General features: G+C 60.2%; 1 protein-coding gene across 7 annotated transcripts; it reads left to right on the top strand.

The window, feature by feature from the left end:
* Positions 1-14,167, top strand: TNFAIP2 (TNF alpha induced protein 2). Of its 7 annotated transcripts, XR_009210391.1 has the most exons (16): positions 784-855; positions 986-1,117; positions 2,909-3,288; positions 3,602-4,232; positions 6,370-6,484; positions 6,631-6,753; positions 6,938-7,038; positions 7,655-7,753; positions 8,246-8,369; positions 9,285-9,407; positions 10,190-10,345; positions 10,510-10,631; positions 12,025-12,157; positions 12,605-12,754; positions 13,054-13,249; positions 13,673-14,164. XR_009210391.1 is itself a non-coding variant. In XM_058429829.1 (15 exons), exons 3-15 carry the CDS (start codon positions 2,934-2,936, stop codon positions 13,111-13,113), a joined length of 2,292 nt encoding a protein of 763 aa, XP_058285812.1. In that variant the 5' UTR covers positions 784-855; positions 986-1,117; positions 2,909-2,933; the 3' UTR covers positions 13,114-14,165. The 7 variants fall into 7 exon arrangements, 6 of the variants coding, with proteins under 6 accessions (XP_058285813.1, XP_058285812.1, XP_058285815.1 ...); XM_058429829.1 differs by having other exon boundaries at positions 13,054-14,165; XM_058429833.1 differs by lacking the exon at positions 13,054-13,249 and having other exon boundaries at positions 785-855; positions 13,673-14,163.
* Positions 14,168-19,992: the final 5,825 nt, after the last annotated feature.

Genomic DNA, 19,992 nt, shown 5'->3' with positions numbered 1-19,992 from the left:
GAATCTGCGACTATTTCAGGCCTTGCGGAACTGGGGCCAGGACAGTGGCGGCCCGGCCAGGACACGGTAAGTGACCTCCGCTTCCACGCGTCCATTCCCCGCCGCTCCGCGCGGCTCCTCGCCCGCCCCTACCCCGAGGCCACGCCGGATTCCCCGAGGGAAGAGCCTGTCGCGGCGGCGGGGACAGGAGGGGGCCGGACGCTCCCAGGGACCCTGTCCCCACTGCCAGGGAAACTGAGGCCCTGGCGCCCAGCGTCCGCGCGTCCGGGCGCAGAGGGGCCAAGGCTGGCGCTCGCGGCGGAAAGCCCGGTCCTGCCAGAGGCAGGGAGGGCGGGGCTGGGGCAGGCACAGGGGTCTCCCCTCCATTAGCAGCAGAAAGGCCCCAGGTCCAGCGTGACTTCCCGGCCGGGCGACACAGGCCAAGTCACTTCCTCGCCCGGGCCCGGGTGTCCTCATCGGGGGATGGGTGCGCCTTCCACATCCTGCCCAGGACTGAAGGAGCCGGGCCCAGCGAGCTCCCGGGCGGTGTGTGGACATCAGCCCTGATGGGGAAGGCGAGCCAGGCCAGTGGACCCGAGGAGAGGCCGGGCAGCGGGAGGCTGGGGGGCGCTGTTGAGCCACTGGCTGTGACCGCTGTACGAGCTCCCAGCAGGCCCCTTCCTGCCTCAGTGGGCCCAACCAGCCGCAAGGCTCAAAGGAACGCCCCTCCTCCCCTTCTTCCTTTCTGGCTGCACCCGCTCGCTGCTGCCTGCAGGACAGACTCAGGACACAGGAGACTCACCCCCACTGAGGCCCAGCTAGGCGCCCGGCACTTGGCCGCGCGGTTTGGCCACATCCCCTCAGCAGCACTGTGAGGTGGGGGCCCTCATCCCCATTTCAAAGACGGGGAAAGGGAGGCTTGTGAAGGCAGGAGGTGTGCAGTCCACGCACTAGTGAGAGGTGTGCTGAGCCCACACCGAAAGCGTTTGTCTTCCCACGGCACCAGCTGCCTCGGAGAGCGGAGACCTGGGGCGAGGCCCAGGGAGCTGCAGCAGGACCTTCAGGCGCTCTGGGTTTCGTGTCACAGAGGCGAGAAGGCGGTGATGCTGTGGGGGTCCTGCGGGAGCTGTGCCTGGAGGTGGGACAGAGCCTAGTACATGTGGGGTGGGACAGGGAAGGCTGAGGTGAGGCTGGCGGGGAGCATTGCTGGTAAGGGCCACCCTCCTCCACCCCAGGAGAATGGCAGAGGTGGGGCCTGGGCGCCCAGGGTGGGGCTGAGCGGCCCTGCCAGACAGACCAGCTCCCACGGGTGCTTGGCATGCACGTGAGAGGGGCTGGGAAGCGAAGTTGGGGCACTGGGTGGGGAGCAGAGGTTCCCCATGGCCTTGCCCCTGAGGCTTCCCGGAGCATGCCCCTCTTGGTCCTGGAGTGGAATGCTCAACCCAAATGGCACTAGGGAGGCCAGTGCCATCCAGGAGTGTGGGACTCTGCCCAGGGCACCTGGTGAGCATGGCAGGGGCTGGGGGTGGGAGGAGCCCAGGCTTCCTGTCCCTCAGGTGGCTCTGGCCAAGCCCCTCCAGGATGGGGACAGGGTAGTGGGGCTGGTGGAGGCAGCGGGGCCATGGGAAGAGTCTGATGGGCCCAATCTGAGCCCCCATGGCTGCTGTGCTTGGGGCAAACACCTCCTGCTCAGCCTCAGTTTCTCCTTCTGGATGGTGTGTCATCCTGCCTGCCTTGCAGGGCTGTTTCAGGGGTCACTTGAAGTTACCATGATACATGAGACAAGGCTGCATGCATTTAATCTTGGGGTGGGGCAGACAGGTGGCATCATGGTTACAGGTCACCCCAGTTCTTGGGGAGGCCCAGCCCCTGCCTGCTTCCCCCTTTCAGGTCAGCCATGCTCTTCTCCAGTGGACCTGGCCTTGCTCTGACAATGGTCAGGTGCTGGGCAGGGACTTGGGGGAGGCTCGGGTCTTGCCTCTCTGGATGTAGCTTGCAGGAGGCAGGGGGAGAGCTGGGCTCTGGGACCAGGGGGCCTGAGTTCCAAGCCCAAGCTGTTGACCAGAGGGACAGTTTAAGCCGAAATAACACCCTTCCAGATGAGAGAAAGGAAGAGATGGGATGGGCACCCAGGAAGGCTGCAGAAACTGGAAGGCTCTGTGATGATGCTATGATCCCATTTGGGTGGGGGTGGGAGCCAGGAAGCCTGGGTTCTGGACCCGAGTTGCTGTGTGACTTCAGGCAGCCCTGTGACTTGCTGAGCCCCTTGCCCCCAGTGATGTGTGAAAGGCTGTCTGAGGTCCCACCCACTGTGGCTTCTGTAGATCCTGGTCAGGCTCTGCCCCTTTCATGGCCCAGCTGGAGCAGCTGTGTTTCTGTGACCCCATCGCTGGATCAGAACTGGGCAAGATGGCAGAGGGGCTGGGTCTGGGCAGGAGGAGACTGGGTTCCAGTCTCAGGCCGGCTTCTGGTGTTCTAGACCCCAGCATGTCCCTGACCTTTCTGGACCTCTGTTCCTGCTCTGTCCAAAGGGACAGAGCCCATGCCCCGCCTCTTCCCTAGGGTCCGGTGGGATCCAGGGAGGTGTCCATTCCCTGCTTCCTGGCCAGAGGGTGGGCTGTCAGGGAAGGATTTGCCCAAATAAAGTGAAGGTCCCCCTCTGCGTGGTGGGCTTGGCATCCCCAGCCTCTTCCTTGCTTCTGGGGCTGTGAAGTATTGGAAGAGGAGCTGTAGGTGGTGAGATGCTCGTGGCCAGGGAGGGAGCACAGTTGTTGGTGCTCATCTGGGCCAGGAGATGAGCAGAGCCCTGGTGGTTGAATGGGTGAAACAGACTGAGTGTACTCCATGCAGCCAGCACGGCTGTGTGCTCCGGCCTGGGAGCCAGGGCCAGTCCATGGTGACCACTGATGCCTTCACCCCCACCCCGCAGGAGCCTGCAGGCCTGAACCAGGGTGATGCTGAAGATGACGACCTTCTTCCAAGGCCTCTCCGGCCATCAGCCTGTGCCAGGCACCCTCGACTTCCCTAGAAGCCCCCAAAAGTTGCCGTCCACATCAGAGGCAGAGTCAGAGGCCTGCATGTCGGAGGCCTCCTCTGAGGACCTGGTGCCACCTCTGGAGGCTGGGGCAGCCCCATATAGGGAGGAGGAAGAGGCGGCGAAGAAGAAGAAGGAGAAGAAGAAGTCCAAAGGCCTGGCCAATGTATTCTGCGTCTTCACCAAAGGGAAGAAGAAGAAGGGTCAGCCCAGCTCAGCGGAGCCCGAGGGAGCAGCCGGGTCCAGGCAGGGGCTGGATGGCCCGCCCCCCACAGGTGCTCTAGGACCCTGGGTTAGAGCTAGTCTGGGGCGTGGACGGGGTTGGCGCTCATCCGCGTGAGTGAGCCACTTGCACAGTGGGCCGGCAAGTGGGGCTGGACGGCGCGTCTGTCTCCCTGCTTTCACCTGTGCCCCAATCTGGGGGGCCTGGGAGGCCTTCAGCCTAGTCTGGGACACCGACATCACCCTTTAGGGTGTTGGCCGCCGGCCCTGTGCGCGTCTAGGGGAGGACGGTCCCGCCGGGCGCTGGCCGCCCCGCCCGGTGGGCGGCGGGCTGGGGCCGGGGCTGACGCGGCTTTCCCGGCGCAGTGGAGGAGCTGAAGGCGGCGCTGGAGCGCGGGCAGCTGGAGGCGGCGCGGCCGCTGCTGGCGCTGGAGCGGGAGCTGGCGGCGGCGGCGGCGGCGGGCGGTGCGAGCGAGGCGGAGCTGGTGCGGCGCCAGAGCAAGGTGGAGGCGCTGTACGAGCTGCTGCGCGACCAGGTGCTGGGCGTGCTGCGGCGGCCGCTGGAGGCGGCGCCCGAGCGGCTGCGCCAGGCGCTGGCCGTGGTGGCGGAGCAGGAGCGCGAGGACCGCCAGGCGGCGGCGGCGGCGGCGGGGCCAGGGACCTCGGGGCTGGCGGCCACGCGCCCGCGGCGCTGGCTGCAGATGTGGCGGCGCGGCGTGGCGGAGGCGGCCGAGGAGCGCTTGGGCCAGCGGCCGGCCGCGGGCGCGGAGGTCCCCGAGAGCGTCTTTCTGCACTTGGGCCGCACCATGAAAGAGGACCTGGAGGCCGTGGTGGAGCGGCTGAAGCCGCTGTTCCCCGCCGAGTTCGGCGTCGTGGCGGCCTACGCCGAGAGCTACCACCAGCACTTCGCGGCCCACCTGGCCGCCATGGCGCAGTTCGAGCTTTGCGAGCGCGACACCTACATGCTGCTGGTCTGGGTGCAGAACCTCTACCCCAAGTGAGCAGACGAGGGGCTAGGCCCGGGCCGGCAGGGAGGGTGTCCTCTGTAGGAGGGGTGTCGAGGTGTGCTGCCGGCAGCTTTTAGTGAGGCCGGTGCTTGCAGAGTTTTGGGTCCGAAAATGCAGGGGTGGGACTTGAACTCCCTGGGGCAGAGCCTGGACAGGCAGAGACTGGGCCTGGACACAGGGATAAGGCTGGGGCTGGGTCTGCGTTGCTCTTGGAATCCTTAATTTCCTGGGCCTCAGTCACATTCTGCTGTTGGGGAAACTGAGGCACAGAAAATGGTAGGGATTTCATTCATTCACGAGCGCCCAGTCTGAGGAGGGGGCAAAGCAATCAATAACCATCCAGAGCTGGAAGGGCTGTGGCAGCAGAGGCCAGGCCCCGTGCAGAGCATGGGCCCAAAGCAGGCCTGGAGAAGTCAGGGAAGCCAGCCTGGAGGAGGTGAAAGCCAGCGGTCCTTCTCTGAGCCAGGGAATCAGGCCAGGAGGCAGGAGGAGGGGTGATGGGGCAGGCAGGGGAGAAGGTGAGAGGAAGGTCGGTGCTCCTGAGCATGCCCCCTTCCAGGGCACTCTGGAGCTGAGCAGAGCTATGCGGGCACCCCCATGCAGGAGAGTTCGAAGGGGTGGGCTAGGGCCATGTGTCTTGTTAGACCCCCGTTGTATAGGGTTACCCTGTGAGCCCACTGCAGAGCTGGAGCCCCTCAGGTTGGAGGCTGGCTGTGCAGCTGGTTCCCCTGCTGAGTACAGCCTCAGGCATCCCTTGACTCCATGGATCCCTGGGCCTGCCCGTCATTCGCACGGCCTGCATGAGGAGAGGCTTACTGCAGTGTGGAAAGGCCCAGGGCGGGGAAGTCCAGGGGCTGTTATTGTGGAGCTTGGCCACTGCTGGCCCCAGATCCTAGTGTGAAACTTTAGGAAGGAAGCCCGGAGGTACAGACAGTGTGGGCAGTGTCTGCCGTCTCGGGGGCCTTGGGTGGCCTGTGGGTTCAGTTGGTGTTGAAGGGTCAGCCTCTGGCAGAAGGATAGAGAAAGGGTCCAGTGGGGAGGGTGGGAGAGGAGTCAGCAGGGCATAGGGGAACTGGTACAGGGCAGGGGCCGCGGGAGAGAGAACCCAGCCCAGAGCCAGTTCCCGCTTGCTCGTCCTGACTCACCAGGAAATGCTGGGCATCTGCACCCCTGCCTGCCAGTCTTTCTGTCCCAGTGACCTCGGGGTCTGCTGGCCTGGGGTTAGCAACAGGCAACTAAAGCCAAGCTGGGCATGGAGCCCTGGTGAGAGGGTGCCCAGGGGGGCATCATTGAAGCCTGTGTGCCAGAAATGTGGGGAACAGAGGGACACAGCTGCATCTGGATTGGGTGAGGGGCAGAGAGAAGGTCATTTGTAAGCCTCTAGACAGACAAAGGCCCCTTAGGAAGTGCCAGGGCTGGGCAGTCCCCTGGGAGCTCTTAGGAAGTGCCAGGGCTGGGCAGTCCCCTGGGAGCTCTGGGGCGCTGCAGAGGCGCCGGGACAGTGAGCCAAGATGTGTCTGTGGAGTAGTTTGGGGCAGCCCTTCCTGCCCATTCTGGCCTACCCCTGGGATTGGGAGGTGGCGGGGCTGTGAGATGCCCAAGACCTGCAGGGCTGGAGCGCAGTGGGCTGGGAGCTGGCTGGATTCCAGGGCTGCTGTGAGTAGGAGCAGGGTTTTATCTGGGTGACAGGTAGCCTTGGAGCAGGAAGAAGATCAGATCTTAAAGGTGGCTCTGGCTGCTGGGTGGAGAAGGAATTGTTGGAGGTGAGGGAAGGAGCAGAGAGGCCAGGAGGAGGCTTTTGCAGTGAGCCAGCGGGGAGCTGATGGGAGCCAGCCAGGGCGCCAGAGTGGCATGAGACTGCTGATTTTGGGGGCTGTTTTGGAGCAGGACCTAATGAGGGGGCGGTGAGAGAGTCAGAGGAGGCATGATGACTTCAGAGTTTCTGTTCCAAACCAAACTAAGTAGATGGAGGACCCATCATCTGAAATGGGGACCGGGTGGGGGTGCGGGAGGGTGTGCTGGGCAGTCTGGGCCTGCCAGAGACCGAGGCTGAGGGCCTGGGCCCTAGCTTGAGGGGTGGTGCTGATTGGGTATAGCTGTCCTCATGCCAGCCTCCCCTGCCTGCAGTGACATCATCAACAGCCCCAAGCTGGTGGGTGAGCTGCAGGGTATGGGGCTCGGGAGCCTCCTGCCCCCCAGGCAGATCCGGCTGCTGGAGGCCACATTCCTGTCCAACGAGGCGGTGAGTCTCCACCTGGGCCGGGGAGGGGCAGGGAGGCGGCAGAGGAGAGGCTCGGAGACAGACAGGACATGGCAGGGAGCTTGACGGGTCTTCCAGGTGAGCGAGGTGAGGGATAGTGCCCCTGTGACCTGCCCCTCCTCCTCCAGGCCAATGTGAGGGAGTTGATGGACCGAGCTCTGGAGCTAGAGGCACAGCGCTGGGCTGAGGATGTGCCTCCCCAGATCCTGGACGGCCACTGCCACAGCGAGCTGGCCATCGACATCATCCAGGTACTGCGATCCAGGGCACACGTACCGCCCGTGCACGTGCATGGGGAACCCCACGCACATTCCATCCTGTGTGCATGCCCATGACCACCTTGGGGCACCCGCTCTGTTCCCGCCTGTTTCCCCCCCGTCCCCTGCCCCCTTGTCCAGGCGAGCCCTGCTCAGCTCACCCACCACCACCCTGCAGATCATCTCCCAGGCCCAGGCCAAGGCCGAGAGCATCACGCTGGACTTGGGCTCACAGATAAAGCAGGTGCTGCTGGTGGAGCTGCCTGCGTTCCTGAGGAGGTGGGTGTGTGCCCAGGATAGGGTCCCTGTAGCCACCTCTCTCAGAGCCACGGCCCCTCCCTGAGCTGGCTCCCCACCCTCCACCCCTGTCCCTGTCATTCTGAGCCAGGAGTCGTTTCCCACTCAGCCAGGGCACTGAGAGCCTCAGGTGGTCTGACCCCCACCAGGATTCAATGTGGGAGCCTCTTGCGCCCACCCCATCAGCAGAGCTCTCAGCAGAACAGCCTCTAGCTTCAAAGAGGATACCCCAGGAGGGACTGAGACCCCGCCACCCCTTCACACAACACTCCTAGTCTCCACCGCCTGAATTCTCTCTGCTGTCTCCCTCTCAACCTCTGAGGGCTTCTCCAGCTAACCACACACTCACTCCTACCTGGTCTCCCAACTCTAGAGAGGGCCTGGGAGCAGCAGAGATGGGCTGGTACCCTCTTCAGGAGCCCTGGCCTTAGCTTGTGAAGCCAGTTCCATGATGCTCAGGGGCTAGCGGCCCCTCCCTTGGCTATGGGCAGCCAAACAGAAAAGTGAACCCCGGGAGCTGGCAGGGAGGGCGGGGAGGCTGCTGCTGTCGTCCCAGTGTTTGGGCTGGTCCTGAATGTGCCCCTTCTGGTTTCACCAGCTACCAGCGCGCCTTTAATGAATTTCTGGAGAGAGGCAGACAGCCGAGGAATTACAGGGCCAATGTCATTGCCAACATCAACAACTGCCTGTCCTTCCGGTGAGAGTGTTGGGAGGGGCTTGCGGGAGTGGGAGTCACTCGGCAGGCAGGAGAGGGGAGCTGGGAGGTGGAGGGAGGAGGAGCTGCTTAGGCCAAGAAGTGGAATTCAAACCAGCAACATGTGTGAGGACGCCAGGGCCTGCAGCAGCAGCAGCAGCAGCAAACATTTCCCAAGTGCTGGCTGGGGCAAGCACACAGGCAGATGTTTCACCCGTTATCTTATCCTTAAGCAACCCTGTGAAGTAGGTGTAGTGATCTGTCTACTAGGCAGATGGGCAGACCACTGGAGGAGGCTCACTTGCCCTCAGTTACAAGGGGATGTGGTGGAGGAGTGTCCTGAGGGTGTGGAGAACATGGATGGGAGGGCTTGATCCCATAGAGAATGGGGAGCTCTTGAGGGTTCTAGAGTGAAGAGAGGGGCTGTCTGGCTCCCTGGGTATGGGGCTATAGGCTGAGCAGGGCTGGGGTGACCTCTCTGCCTCCACCTTCCAGGACGTTCATGGAGCAGAAGTGGCAGGTGCCCCAGGACACCCTGAGCCTCCTGCTGGGCCCCCTGGGTGAGCTCAAGGGCCACGGCTTTGACACCCTGCTCCAGCACCTGCGTGAGGACCTGAAGGTAGCGGGAGCCTCTTGCCCTCAGGAGCCCAGTGTTGGGGGGATCCCAGGGAGGGACTGGGAGGTGCTCCCAGGGAGGAGTGGTAAAAGCAAAGATGTGGGGAAGACACACTCCAGGCCTGTGGACGGCACCGCGGGCCAGCTCTGGTGCAGTGGAGATGCCCGGATGGGGACGCCGGCAGGCTCTGCACTCCGCCGATCATGTCCTGGGGCTTGGCTGAGAGGGGCCGCCTGGGCTGGGAGGGCCTGGAAAAGTTTCCCTGCCCCTCCCCGATTCAGACCCAGCCCAGTCCCAAGCCTGCAGACACCTTTCCTTCAATCCCCTCAGCCCCTCCTATCCACCCCCGTCCCCGAGCCTGACTCCCAGCAACTGAGGCTCAGGGTCATCGGCAGCCGGAGTCATATCTGTTATGGGCCAAGAAGTCCACAGAAAATGCTGTGAAAACAAGTCGTTCCTTCAGCAGGGTGTAAAGTGGGGGTCTTTTGAAAGGAAGGGGAGAGGTTCCCTGCGCGGTGTCCGGGACTAGCCGCCATGGGTGGCCTGAGTGTGGTGGAAGCCCTATCGGTGACCCCACATCCCCTGGCACTGATCTCCCAGGCCCAGCCAAGCACAGGGTCTTGTTTATGAAGGCATTTATTTATTTAAGAGGCAGTGGACTTGGCCTCCAGGCCGGCAGACAGGCTCTCCTGGCTCCTGAACCGCACTGGGTGACCTTGGATAAGGGTGCACGGAGCCGGCTGCCACTTCCTGTCTGTGAGCAGGGACTGAGGTTGGCCCGGGTTCCCTGGGGGTCCTTGAGTGCCCCCCGCCCCTCCACCAGGCACATGTGTCGGTGTGTGTCTGTGTCTGCGTGTCTGCGGCTGGCAGCCCTTCCTCTCCAGGGCGTGACCAGACATCCTGCCTCTCCTGTCTCAGCCTCTGTTCAAGAGGTTCACGCACACCCGCTGGGCGGCCCCCGTGGAGACCCTGGAAAAAATCATCGCCACCGTGGACACGAGGCTGCCTGAGTTCTCAGAGCTGCAGGACTGTTTCCGGGAGGTGAGGAGGCTCTGGGCTGGTGGCTGGGCCTTGGGGAATGGGGGCAGCCCGGACACGCACACTAGCACGTCTGTGTATGCTCACGCACATGTGCTCACACACGCACATGTGAACACATGTGAATGCACAAGCATGTGAACACACATGAATGCACGAGCATATGAACACGTGCACATGTGAACACACACGTGAAGGCACAAGCATGTGAACACACGCATGTGAACGCCCGAGCCTGTGAACATATGTGAATGCATGAGCATGTGAACACACATGTGAAGGCATGAGCATGTGAAGGCACGAGCATGTGAACACACAAGTGATTGCACGAGCATGTGAACGCACACATGTGAATGCACGAGCATGCAAACACACACATGTGAATGCATGAGCATATGAACACACGCACACATGTGAACATGAATGCACGAGCATGTGAACACACACGTGAACACACGCACATGTGAGCATGCACGTGAACTCAAGAGCATGTGAACACTGGCACATGTGAACACGTGAATGCACAAACATGAACACACAGGAACACACGCACATGTGCACGTGAACATGAGCATGTGAACACACGTGAACACGTGCGCATGTGCACACACGCATGTGGACACATGAGCATGTGAACACACGTGCATGTGAATGCATGAGCATGTGTGCAGTCTTTTGCTCTGGCATCTGTCTCTCCCTGGAGGCCTGGCTACAAGGCTTCAAGGGAGGCGGTGAGCTCCCCATCAGCAGACAGCTCACACGCCCCTGGCTGCTTGCCCTCCCAGGAGCTCATGGAGGCCTTGCACCTGCACCTGGTGAAGGAGTACATCATCCAACTCAGCAAGCGGGGCCTGGTCCTCAAGACTGCCGAGCAGCAGCAGCAGCTGGCTGGGCACATCCTGGCCAATGCTGACACCATCCAGCACTTCTGCACCCAGCACGTAAGCTCCTGCCCACCTCTCCCAAGCCCCTCTGAAATGGCTGCCTCTTCTCCCCTAGCCCTTTCAGGGTCGGAGATAGGCCGTTGGTGCCTCTCCAAGCCCAACAAGTTGCTGACCCGAGCCTCTAGACCCCTGGGTCCCTCCAACCACACCCACTGCTGCAGGGCTCCCCGGCGACCTGGCTGCAGCCTGCTCTCCCCACGCTGGCTGAGATCATTCGCCTGCAGGACCCCAGTGCCATCAAGATTGAGGTGGCCACTTACGCCACCTGCTACCCTGACTTCAGGTGAGAACCTGGGGCACCTCAGGACCACTGTCACATCACTGTGTCCAAGGCCTCACAGGGCTGGCATTGGGAACCCAGATCCTGGCAGCTGCCCACGTGCCAGTCACTGTGTGAACCTCACCAGGGGCTCACTCCTGTGGCCTTCACCACAGCACCACGAGGACAATACTTTCCATTCCCGTTTCACAGAGGAGGCCTGGAGAGCTCACAGGATGTGTCCAAGGTGACACGGCTAGTTAGTGTCTGGCTGCATGGCCCACACTCTTAGCTTTACCTGACGCTGCCTCTCGCAGGGGAGACTGAGACCAGAGAGGCCAGGTTCACCCTGCCTGGGGGGCCTCTGGGGCCTGGGCTCATATTCGGGAGTGGAGGCTTAGCCCCTGGCTGCCTGAGGCTCTGGTGGGCCAGGGACATTGTTTCTTCCTGGGCTGGGTCCTCTGACATGTTAGGGTAAGTTTGAATGGGTCTTGACGGGGTTGACCCCAGCTTAGCCAAGTCCAGTCCCTGTCTGATCCATTCCGCCCATTCATTCATTCACCCACTATACAAGCACCCATCTACTCATCCACCCATTCCTTCACCCATCTGGCTATCCGTCTATCTTCTCACCCACCCATCACCTGTCTACCCGTCCACCCACCCACCCATCTATCCATCCATCTATTCTTCCACCTCCCCATATAAGCACCCATCCACCCATCTACTCATCCATCCATTCCTCCACCCATTTAGCTATACATCCACCCACCCATCCACCTGCCCACCCACCCATCCACCTATGCATCTACTCAGTCATCCCTGCACCTATCCCTCCACCCATCTAGCTTTCATCCATCTGCTCACCCACCCACCATCCATCTACCTATGCCACCAACAGTTATAGAGAAGTCTGCTAGGTGTCAGCCTGTGTTCTAGTTACCAGGATGCAATGAAGTACAAGAGAAGCCAGGTCTCAATCCTCCCTTAAGTAGCTCACATTCTGTTGAGGGCCAGCAATAATAATGACATAATCAGGCAAAGAAACAGACAATTACAAGTTGTAAATAGGGTTTAACCAAGCTTGTGAATAATAGGAGGTGCTGACTTTAGAGACAAGAAAGGCTTTTGGGGGTGGACATCTTAGCGGAGACCTAAGGGGTGGGAAGAGGTGGTCATCTCAGGGCCTGGGAAGAACATTGCAGGGGGAACAGCCAGTGCGGAGGCCTGAAGCAGGCTGGGGCATGGCTGCTCTTGGGACCATCAGGTGGAGTGCATGGGCAGGGAGAGTGATGTGAAGCCCCCTCGTGGGCCGGGCGTTGGCTGTCGGGCCCTGTGGCACTGGCCAGGAGTGCAGGGAGCTGGTGAGCAGGGGTGTGGGTGACAGGCTGGGCTGACAGGATGCTCTCTTTGCCAGCAAAGGCCACCTTGGCGCCATCCTGGCCATCAAGGGGAACCTATCCAACAGTGAGGTCAAGAGCATCCGGAGCATCTTGGACGTCAGCACGGGGGCGCAGGAGCCCTCCAGGCCCCTATTTTCCCTTATAAAGGTTGGTTAGCTTTTCCTGTGGCCTGACCTGCTTGTGAGTGCTCAGCAAGCCTTGGGCACACCCTGCTGGGAGCTGTTAAGAGCAGCGCTAGCTCTCCCGGGTCTCCTGTTCTGATGCTGCTTCTGCCTAGCCCTGGCGGAGGTGCAGGCCCCATCAGCTGGAACCGGACAGACCTTGGTTTGTTTTCATGTCCGATGGGAGCAGGAGCTCCCATTCTGGGCAGCCAACCAGGCAACACCAAGGACTCTTTGTAAACGATAAGCTGATCGCGTGCACGCAAGAAAGAACCAGGAGGGAGAGTGCGGCCAGGCTCAGGGATCCCCGGACACCTCTGTCCAGGGCCCCTCCACCGTCGGCCTCATGACTGTCCTCCTCGTGGGTGGGGCCCAGGGCCCTCTCCAGCTCCCTGGAGACAGGAGCCGAGCCTCACCCATCTGCCCTCTGCAGCCCAGGGCCGCCGTGAGCTGGGTTCAGCAAGGCTGGAATGGAAGACAGAACTGGAAGAGAAAGAAGGAAAAGATGAACTCGCATCTGGCAGGGGCTTGTGGGGTCCTGTGGCGAGTTGTGGGCACCGCCAGCATTAGACGTCACATCCAGGTGGCCCCACAGCCCCTACAGGCTGGCCCTGCAATGGGACCCTGAGCCCTCCCTCTTCATCCCCCAAGGCCTCAACCAGAGGGTGGTCCCCCAAGGCCTTGGTGTCCACTACAGAAGGGCCCAAGACCTCCTGGGTCATCTCAGGCTCCCCCTTCCCTGAGGCAGGGACAGGTCCTGGGGGTGCCTCTGTGGGCCCTGCCACCCAGAAGTCTGGCTGAGGTCTGGGCAGGGGCAGGGCAAGCTTGACCTCTCACTGCTGACCCTTTGGCCTCTGTATTTGCTTCCCATTGCTGTGACAGGTTTCCACAAACTTTGTGGATCAAAACGAGGTCTTCCAGTTCTGCGGGTCAGAAGGCTGACCCGGGGCCAAAATCTGGGTGTCGGCAGGCCTGCGCGCCTTCTGGAGGCTCTGGGGGAGGATTCATTTCTGGCCTTTTCATTTTTAGAGGCTGACCGTAATTTTGACTTCAGGCTCCTCCATCTTCAGAGCCAGCTGTGGGTAGTTGAATCTGTTTCCCATCACCTCATTGAGGCCTCCCCTCTCCTGCCTCTCTCCACCACTTTTTTTTTTTTTTTGAGACAGGGTCTTGCTGTGTTTCCCAGGCTGGAGTGCAGTGGCCTGGTCATGGCATCAAGGCTCACTGCAGCCTGGACCTCCTGGTTCAAGTGATCCTCTTGTCTCGGTCCCCTGAGACAACCCCCCACTACCAGCTACATACTTTTTGTGGATACAGAGTCTCATTCTGTTGCCAGGCTTGTCTGGAACTCCTGGGCTCAAGCGATCTTGTAGCCTTAGCCTCCTAAAGTGCTGGGATTATAGGCATGAGCCACTGCACTCGGCCTGCTCTGCCGCCTTTAAGGACGCTTGTGATCACATTGCGCCTACCCAGAGAACCCAGGTCATCTTTCTATTTTCAGGTCAGCTGATTAGCCACCTTAGTTCCATCTGCAACTTTAATTCCCACTGGCTGTGTAACCTTAGTCACTGGCTCTGGGGACTGTCACGTGGACATCTTTGGGAGGCCGTTCTTCTGCCCACTGCAGCCTCCGTTCATCCCCTGCCCTGCAGGGCACCTCTCTCTACCCCAGGAAAACATGAACTCATTTTCCTGCTCAGCATGTGCTACCCCTAAGGCTCTGCTCCTCTCTGGGCCTGAAAGTTCCTTCTCAGCCTGAGAGGGGGCCCTTCGGACTCAGGCATGACTCAGCCCTTCTGATGCCTCTGCAGTGCTGAGTCGGGATTTGGGGCCGGCTCTCTTGGGTCCGTCCCCTTTTCCCAGGTACTGCCTTAAAAAGCTGTGGCCAGGAACCGGCCGGTATAAATGATGCCCAAGGTCTTTGTACATTTGTAGGAGTTAGTATGTTTGATATTGTTAATATTATAATAATATTTTTTATAGTACTGCTTTTGTATGTATGTTGAACATGATCTAGGTTTTTATAGCTTGATATAAAACAGAATTCAAAAATGGCTGTGGAGTGACTTATTTTGGGAGCTGCACAATGATGGGGTCCCGGCCGGGCGGCCTTAGCGGTTTCTGAGCCTCCTGGGGTCCGGGCAAACCCTGTCTACCTAGGCTCTGTGTCAATCCCCAGCCTGTCCCAGCCCCCAGAGTACCTCATGTGGTCCAGGCAGGAGACGGCCCACCACCCCCCCACTGTGAGCTGGAGCTTTGGAAGTGTCTGCCTGTAGGGCATGGCCAGTCACTTCACCCTTCCGTGCCTCAGTTTCTGCATCTGTAAAAAGGGGACAGTGACCCTTGGGGCTTCCTCCACCGTCCTTTACTGAGGAAGAGGGTGGGGTGGACACGGGGCAGCCATTTCAACTGCATGCATGGGACACAGAGTGGGAACTGACTCTTACCATGCTGGCATTGACCTGAAAGCTACAGCTGTGGCCACAGGAGGTCTGGTTTGTGTGTAGAGACGGCCTCAGCTGCCACGGAAGGGTGGGCCTCTCGGCAGCCAATCTGGCCTGGAATTTGGGAAGGAGCAGAGTCCCTGGAAGGGAAGAAGGGTACCTTGATGAACGTTGCACAGAGGCCGGGGAGGGCCCCAAGGGGAGCCGTGTGCGCCTGGAGAAGGGTGTGGGCTTCAGCAGGGCCTGGGACAGCCGGGAACTTGGGTAGGGGAGGGGAGGCCCTTTCTCGTGAGTTCCATTCTTGGGGCCAAAGCCGATGGCATGAGGCCACCGTGCAGTGAGAGAAAGGAGGGAGACGAGGGCCAGGGGCAGTGCGGCTTGGCGCGGAGACCCTCTGCCCGGCTCCTGGACCCGCCGGTCCGTGTGGCTGCGAGGTCCTGGCCTGGCTGAGCCACATGGGGAGCGTGGGCCTTGGGCGGGCGAGTTCCCGCTCCTCTCCTCGGAGCACAGGGTCGGGGGGAAGTGAGGGCAGCGCGACCCTCCCCTGCATGGCCCCCCGACCGTGGGCAAACGTGGGGAGAGATGGCGACTGAGCCCCGATGGAAGCTGTCAGTGGTCCCTGGCACACTTTCTCCCACGGGGGCGGACTTAGGTCCCAAAGCGACCCCCAGCCTCGCGGCGGCCAGGGCGGCCAGGTGCCCCCCCCCGCCCCGGGCTGCGCCCACCCCTGGCAGAGGGGCGGGCTCCGGGCGCGAGGACCCAGGCGAGGAGGAAGAGGGTGCGGGCGGCGCCTTGGAGGTTCCTGCTGTTCCTGCTTTTCGGGGCGGGTGCCTTCCGGGTCACTGTCCCGCCAGCTCTTGTATCTGCACCAGTCACTTCTCCAGGAAAATCCCCCGGAGAGGAGGATCGGTCCGGCGGGGAGGAGCGAGTCCCCCAGCGCAGGGACAGGGCGGCCGGAGCGGGGCCTGGACCACGCTGGCTTTGTGCAAGGACGGGCCCCGGGCTGCCCAGGCTCCTGTGAGCAGGGGTTGAGCGGGGAGGCCGCAGCCCCCGCGGAACACCGGGCGCCCCCGGCCTCCAGCAGTGGGAAGCAGCCGGCCAGGGCCGGCTCCAGGGGCTGACGCTCCACATCCCTGGCTAACACGGTGAAACCCCATCTCTACTAAAAATACAAAAAAATTAGCCAGGCGTGGTGGCGGACGCCTGTAGTCCCAGCTAGTCGGGAGGCTGCAGGAGCCAGGGGCAGGCAAACAAGCAGCTCGAGTGCAGGCGCGGGGGACGGGCCGGGGGTGCCTGCGGGTGAAAGGGTGGCTCGAAGGGACAGTCGCTGGAGGCCCGGTCTTGAGGAGGTGCCTGGAGCAGACCCGGGCTGGGCGCTGCAGGGGAGGGAGGAGCTTGCGGAGGCCGGCGGGCGGGAACGGGGAGGAATTCCAGGTTTTAGGCAAAGAAAGACGGCAGGGCTGGGGAAAAGGGATCGTGGACGGGAGACTCCGCAGGAGGAAGGAGGGGGCTGGTAAGTGGGCTCCTTCCAGCTGGGGAGCGGGGCTGGAAGGGGCTGGAGACGCGATTTTCAACTCAAGGGATTTATGGCTTGGAAAGACCCCTCTGCCCTTCGGGGCGCTGTGGTCCCCAGGGGAGAGATGAGGGCGGCAGCGAGGGCCCCCTCGTGCAGTGAGATGGAGCGAGCTCTCGGTGGGCTGAGGAAAAGAGCAGCCCGGACCCTTCTAAGGGACCCGGAGGGAGGCAGGCTGCGGTGGGGCTGCTTCCAGGGACAGGGAGGGCCTGGGAGGGGAGAAAGGGCTGAGGAAGCGCTTGGGCAAGTTCAGGGGGAGAGGTCCGTCCGCACTGGCAGTTGTGCGCTGTGTCACCAAGATGTTGTTCCCAAAGCATTATTTTGGATTTTTTATTTTTACTTTTTCCTTCTTTCACAGGTGTTGACCCAAAGTATTTTCTGTCATGCCTGGCCACTCTGCCCTGGACCCTCAACTCAGCCGAATATGACACATCTCCAGAAACCCAGCAGGCGCAAGCCGCAGGGTGGGCCCTAAAATCCTGCTTCAGCAGGAACCCCTGGAGGCCTGCTTCAGGGCCACCAGCCTAACCGCCAGGGCTCATCGAAGAGGCTGCCGGGACCTAAGCAAGATTAACAAAGGTTTATCCCAACTTCAGACTCACTCCCAGAAACTCACCCTTGGGAGCTCTCTGTGGAATTGGGCCCCCCTTCTTCTGGTATTATGTTTTCAAAACTGACAGGGGTATGAAAGAAAAACTTATCCAGGAAAGACAATTGGGTTGAACATTTAACATCTCATTTAAGTCTTGCAATAATGGCTATATGTATTTTTGCTAAATAAATCTTCTATTAATATATTTTTTAAAAAGCTTGAGATGTCTGCAGAACGGGCATGTGGTTCATTAGAGTGACCAGTACGCCGGTGAGTGACAACAGTTTGTGTGCGAGGCTGCCGGCTGCCAGGCCATCTCACCCACTGCTTTGGGGGCATCATTTTGCCCAGCCCCTGCAGAGGGCAATTTGGGCTTCTGGGTCAGGCTGACAAATGCAGGAACCTGTGAGGCAGCCATTCCCCTTCCAGGAATGTACCTGATCCATGCTCTACCAGCTATGCAAATCGACTTGAGAGCCAGACTAGTCACTTCAGTTACAGTAGCAAAATAGTGGAAACTCCCTAAATGCCCATCGGCAGACACCAGGGGAATCACTGCAGTGCACCCAAACAATGGAGTACTATGCGGTGGTGAAAAAGAAACAATGGAGTACTGTGCGGTGGTGAAAAAGAATGAGGAAGTTCTCTCTGTTCTGATGTTGACATTCAGGACACATAATGTTAAGTGGAAAAAAGCACAGTGCAGAGCAGAGTTTGTGGTGTGTGTGTGTGTGTCTGAGAGAGAGAGAGAGGTGAACAGGGTTGGATGGGGACAGAGGTTAGGAAGGAGCTATTTGGCTGTATATCTTATAACTTTTCATTATGAGCCATGTGAATGTGTTATATTATTAGGATTTTATAACTGAACATTTAACTGAGAAAATGAAAGTGGTGTTGCTGGAGATTGGAGGAGAGAGGAGGAAGATACTTCAGTGTCTCAGGGGTAGGCTCAACCAGCCATGGCCAGCGCCTCTTTGAAGTGGGTTCATCAGCAACCTGTGACTCGGCGTGAAGCCAAGTTCAGCGCTGAGGTGCAGACTGTAGTCACAGGGCTGAGTTTAACCAAGACTCTGGTTTTGTCAGGCGATCACTACGGAGGATGATAGCTGAGCCGGGGGAGGGGCTTGCCAGGGAGAAAGCATTACTGATGGGCTGCGGGGTCTCACTGCAGGGATGGTCGGGGGCATGCATGGGGGACATGCATGAGGGGCTGAGGGGCTGCAAGGCAGCACATGGTCAGAGGATGGGAGTTCTGGGGGTGGCCAGGGACTGCTGGGTACAGCCACTGGAATCAGTGAATGCAGGGACAGGGACTGGTCACAGAGGGGGACCCTTGTAATTGAGGTTGTGGAGGCGCTGCAGTTACTGGTGAGGACACAGTTGGAGTGTGACCCTGAGACTGTGTGGCTGACATGGTCAGGAGCTGAGGGCTCAAGGAACTGGGAGGGGGCCTGTGGATGCTCATGGGGTGGTGGAGGGGGCAGCGGGCAGGGACTGATGTCCTCTGAGAGTGGAGAGGAGAGGCCAGAGGTGAGCAGCTGACCACAATGATGAGAAAAGCAGAGATGGTTGAGCTATGGCCTGCCCTGCAGTATGGGTAGTCACTGATCTTAAAAAGGCCCCAGCCTCACCTGCTAGCATCTGCTCCTGGCCCTAGGGAAGTGGACAGTCCCCAGATTTAGTGGCTGGATCAGGCTTGTGAGCCGCTGTGCCAGAGCCTCAGCTGGGAAGGTTGAGGCAGTGGTGACTCCAGGAGGAAAGGAGCCGGGGTGCCCTGATTCCCTGAGCCTTCCAGGTGGGTGGTACAGCCGCTGCCAGCAATGCCATTCAAAGGGAAAGGACAGGAGGCCATGCTAAAGTTCAGCTGCCGCATGTGGCCAGGCCCCTCCCTGCTCCAGGAGAGGTGACTGTGCCTCCGGACAAGCCCAGGTGGGTGGTACAGATGTTGAATCTGCTTAAAGGACTGCAGTGAATCAAGAGGTCGGCGCTCCTCTACAGACAGTCATTGTCCCTGCAGAGACACCCGGAGGGCCTGGGACAATGCAATGTCTGCAGGATGGAGGGACATTGTCAGCCAAGACCTCCATCCAGGACTCCATTCCCACTGGGTGGAGGGCGCGTTGGCGGATTGCTCTGGCTGCCCCGGAAGGCGGAACCCATAGCCTCTCTATCAGCTGCCCCTGGGCACACGGGTCTGGCAAGATCCCAGGGGAGGATCCCGGATGGCGGGAACTTTCAAGTTTAAGGGGGACCCCTGGAATAGTGGGTGCCCCATCTCCCAGGGCACTAGCCTGGGTTGGGTCACATGGTGGTGGGAGAGGCCAGCCCAGGGCACAAGGGCTTTTCGGGCTTCCGTTCGTGTCACATTTGCTGATGTCCTATTGGTCAAACCCTACTACCAAGCTCGGGTTCAAGGTTGGAGAAATTGGCTTCCTCGTGATGGGAGAAGCTGGAGTACCGCGTGTACCCCTGCACTCACTGCAGCTGCCCTCTGACGACAATTATTTACATCCCCCCCATGAAAAATATATTCACCTCCCTCCCAAGACCCCCCGAAGTCTCTTCCCATTATGGACGATAGTTACCATTCACCATGCTGTGACCTTCCACGGGACTGGACGTGAATGGAAAAGACACACTCAACATAGGGGAGCATGATGGGAACCTGTCAGCTGCTGCCAGCAATGCCATTCAAAGGGGAAGGATGAGAGGCCGTGCTAAAGTCCAGCCGTCGCATGTGGCCAGGCCCCTCCATGCTCCAGGAGAGGCAACTGTGCCTCCAGATGAGCCCAGCTCTGCCCCCAGGGGTGCTCTCTAATCATCTGTCAGTCTTGGCAGCTCTTGGCTCCTCCACCTCTCCCCTGTGCTCCTGGCTCTGCCCTCTGAGGGGCCCTTTCTTTGCCATAACAAACGGTCCATGTTTGGAGCCAGACAACCTTTTCAGTCTTCGTGTCAGTCAGGGCCTAGTCAAGAGGCGGGAACCACACAGCAACTTGGAGGCGGGAACCACATAGCAACTTGAACAGGGAATGTTTACTACGAGTTACTGACTGTAACAGGGGATTGGGGTTAATGATGGACTGGCTACTGAGGAATAAAGAGAGCTCTCAAAATAAAGGAATGGGAGATCCCTTAGGTCGAGGCAGAGCTCCTTCCGTGGATCTGAAAGGGTGCCCCACCCCCAAACTGGGACTGGGATGCAGGTCTTGGTG

The sequence above is a fragment of the Hylobates moloch genome, unplaced genomic scaffold (assembly GCF_009828535.3).
Source record: "Hylobates moloch isolate HMO894 unplaced genomic scaffold, HMol_V3 SCAFFOLD_16, whole genome shotgun sequence".
Classification (NCBI taxonomy): Eukaryota; Metazoa; Chordata; class Mammalia; order Primates; family Hylobatidae; genus Hylobates; species Hylobates moloch.
Note: the sequence above shows the minus strand (reverse complement) of the source record. Positions and strands in the feature narration are given on the sequence as shown.

Bases quoted from the DNA above. Each gene is read 5' to 3' on its own strand.
- TNFAIP2 (XM_058429830.1), top strand. From the start codon at position 2,934: ATGCTGAAGATGACGACCTTCTTCCAAGGCCTCTCCGGCCATCAGCCT. The intron at 7,754-8,245 runs GTGAGAGTGTTG...TCCACCTTCCAG, and splicing joins AACAACTGCCTGTCCTTCCG to GACGTTCATGGAGCAGAAGT. The intron at 12,158-12,604 runs GTTGGTTAGCTT...TGCCCTCTGCAG, and splicing joins CCCTATTTTCCCTTATAAAG to CCCAGGGCCGCCGTGAGCTG.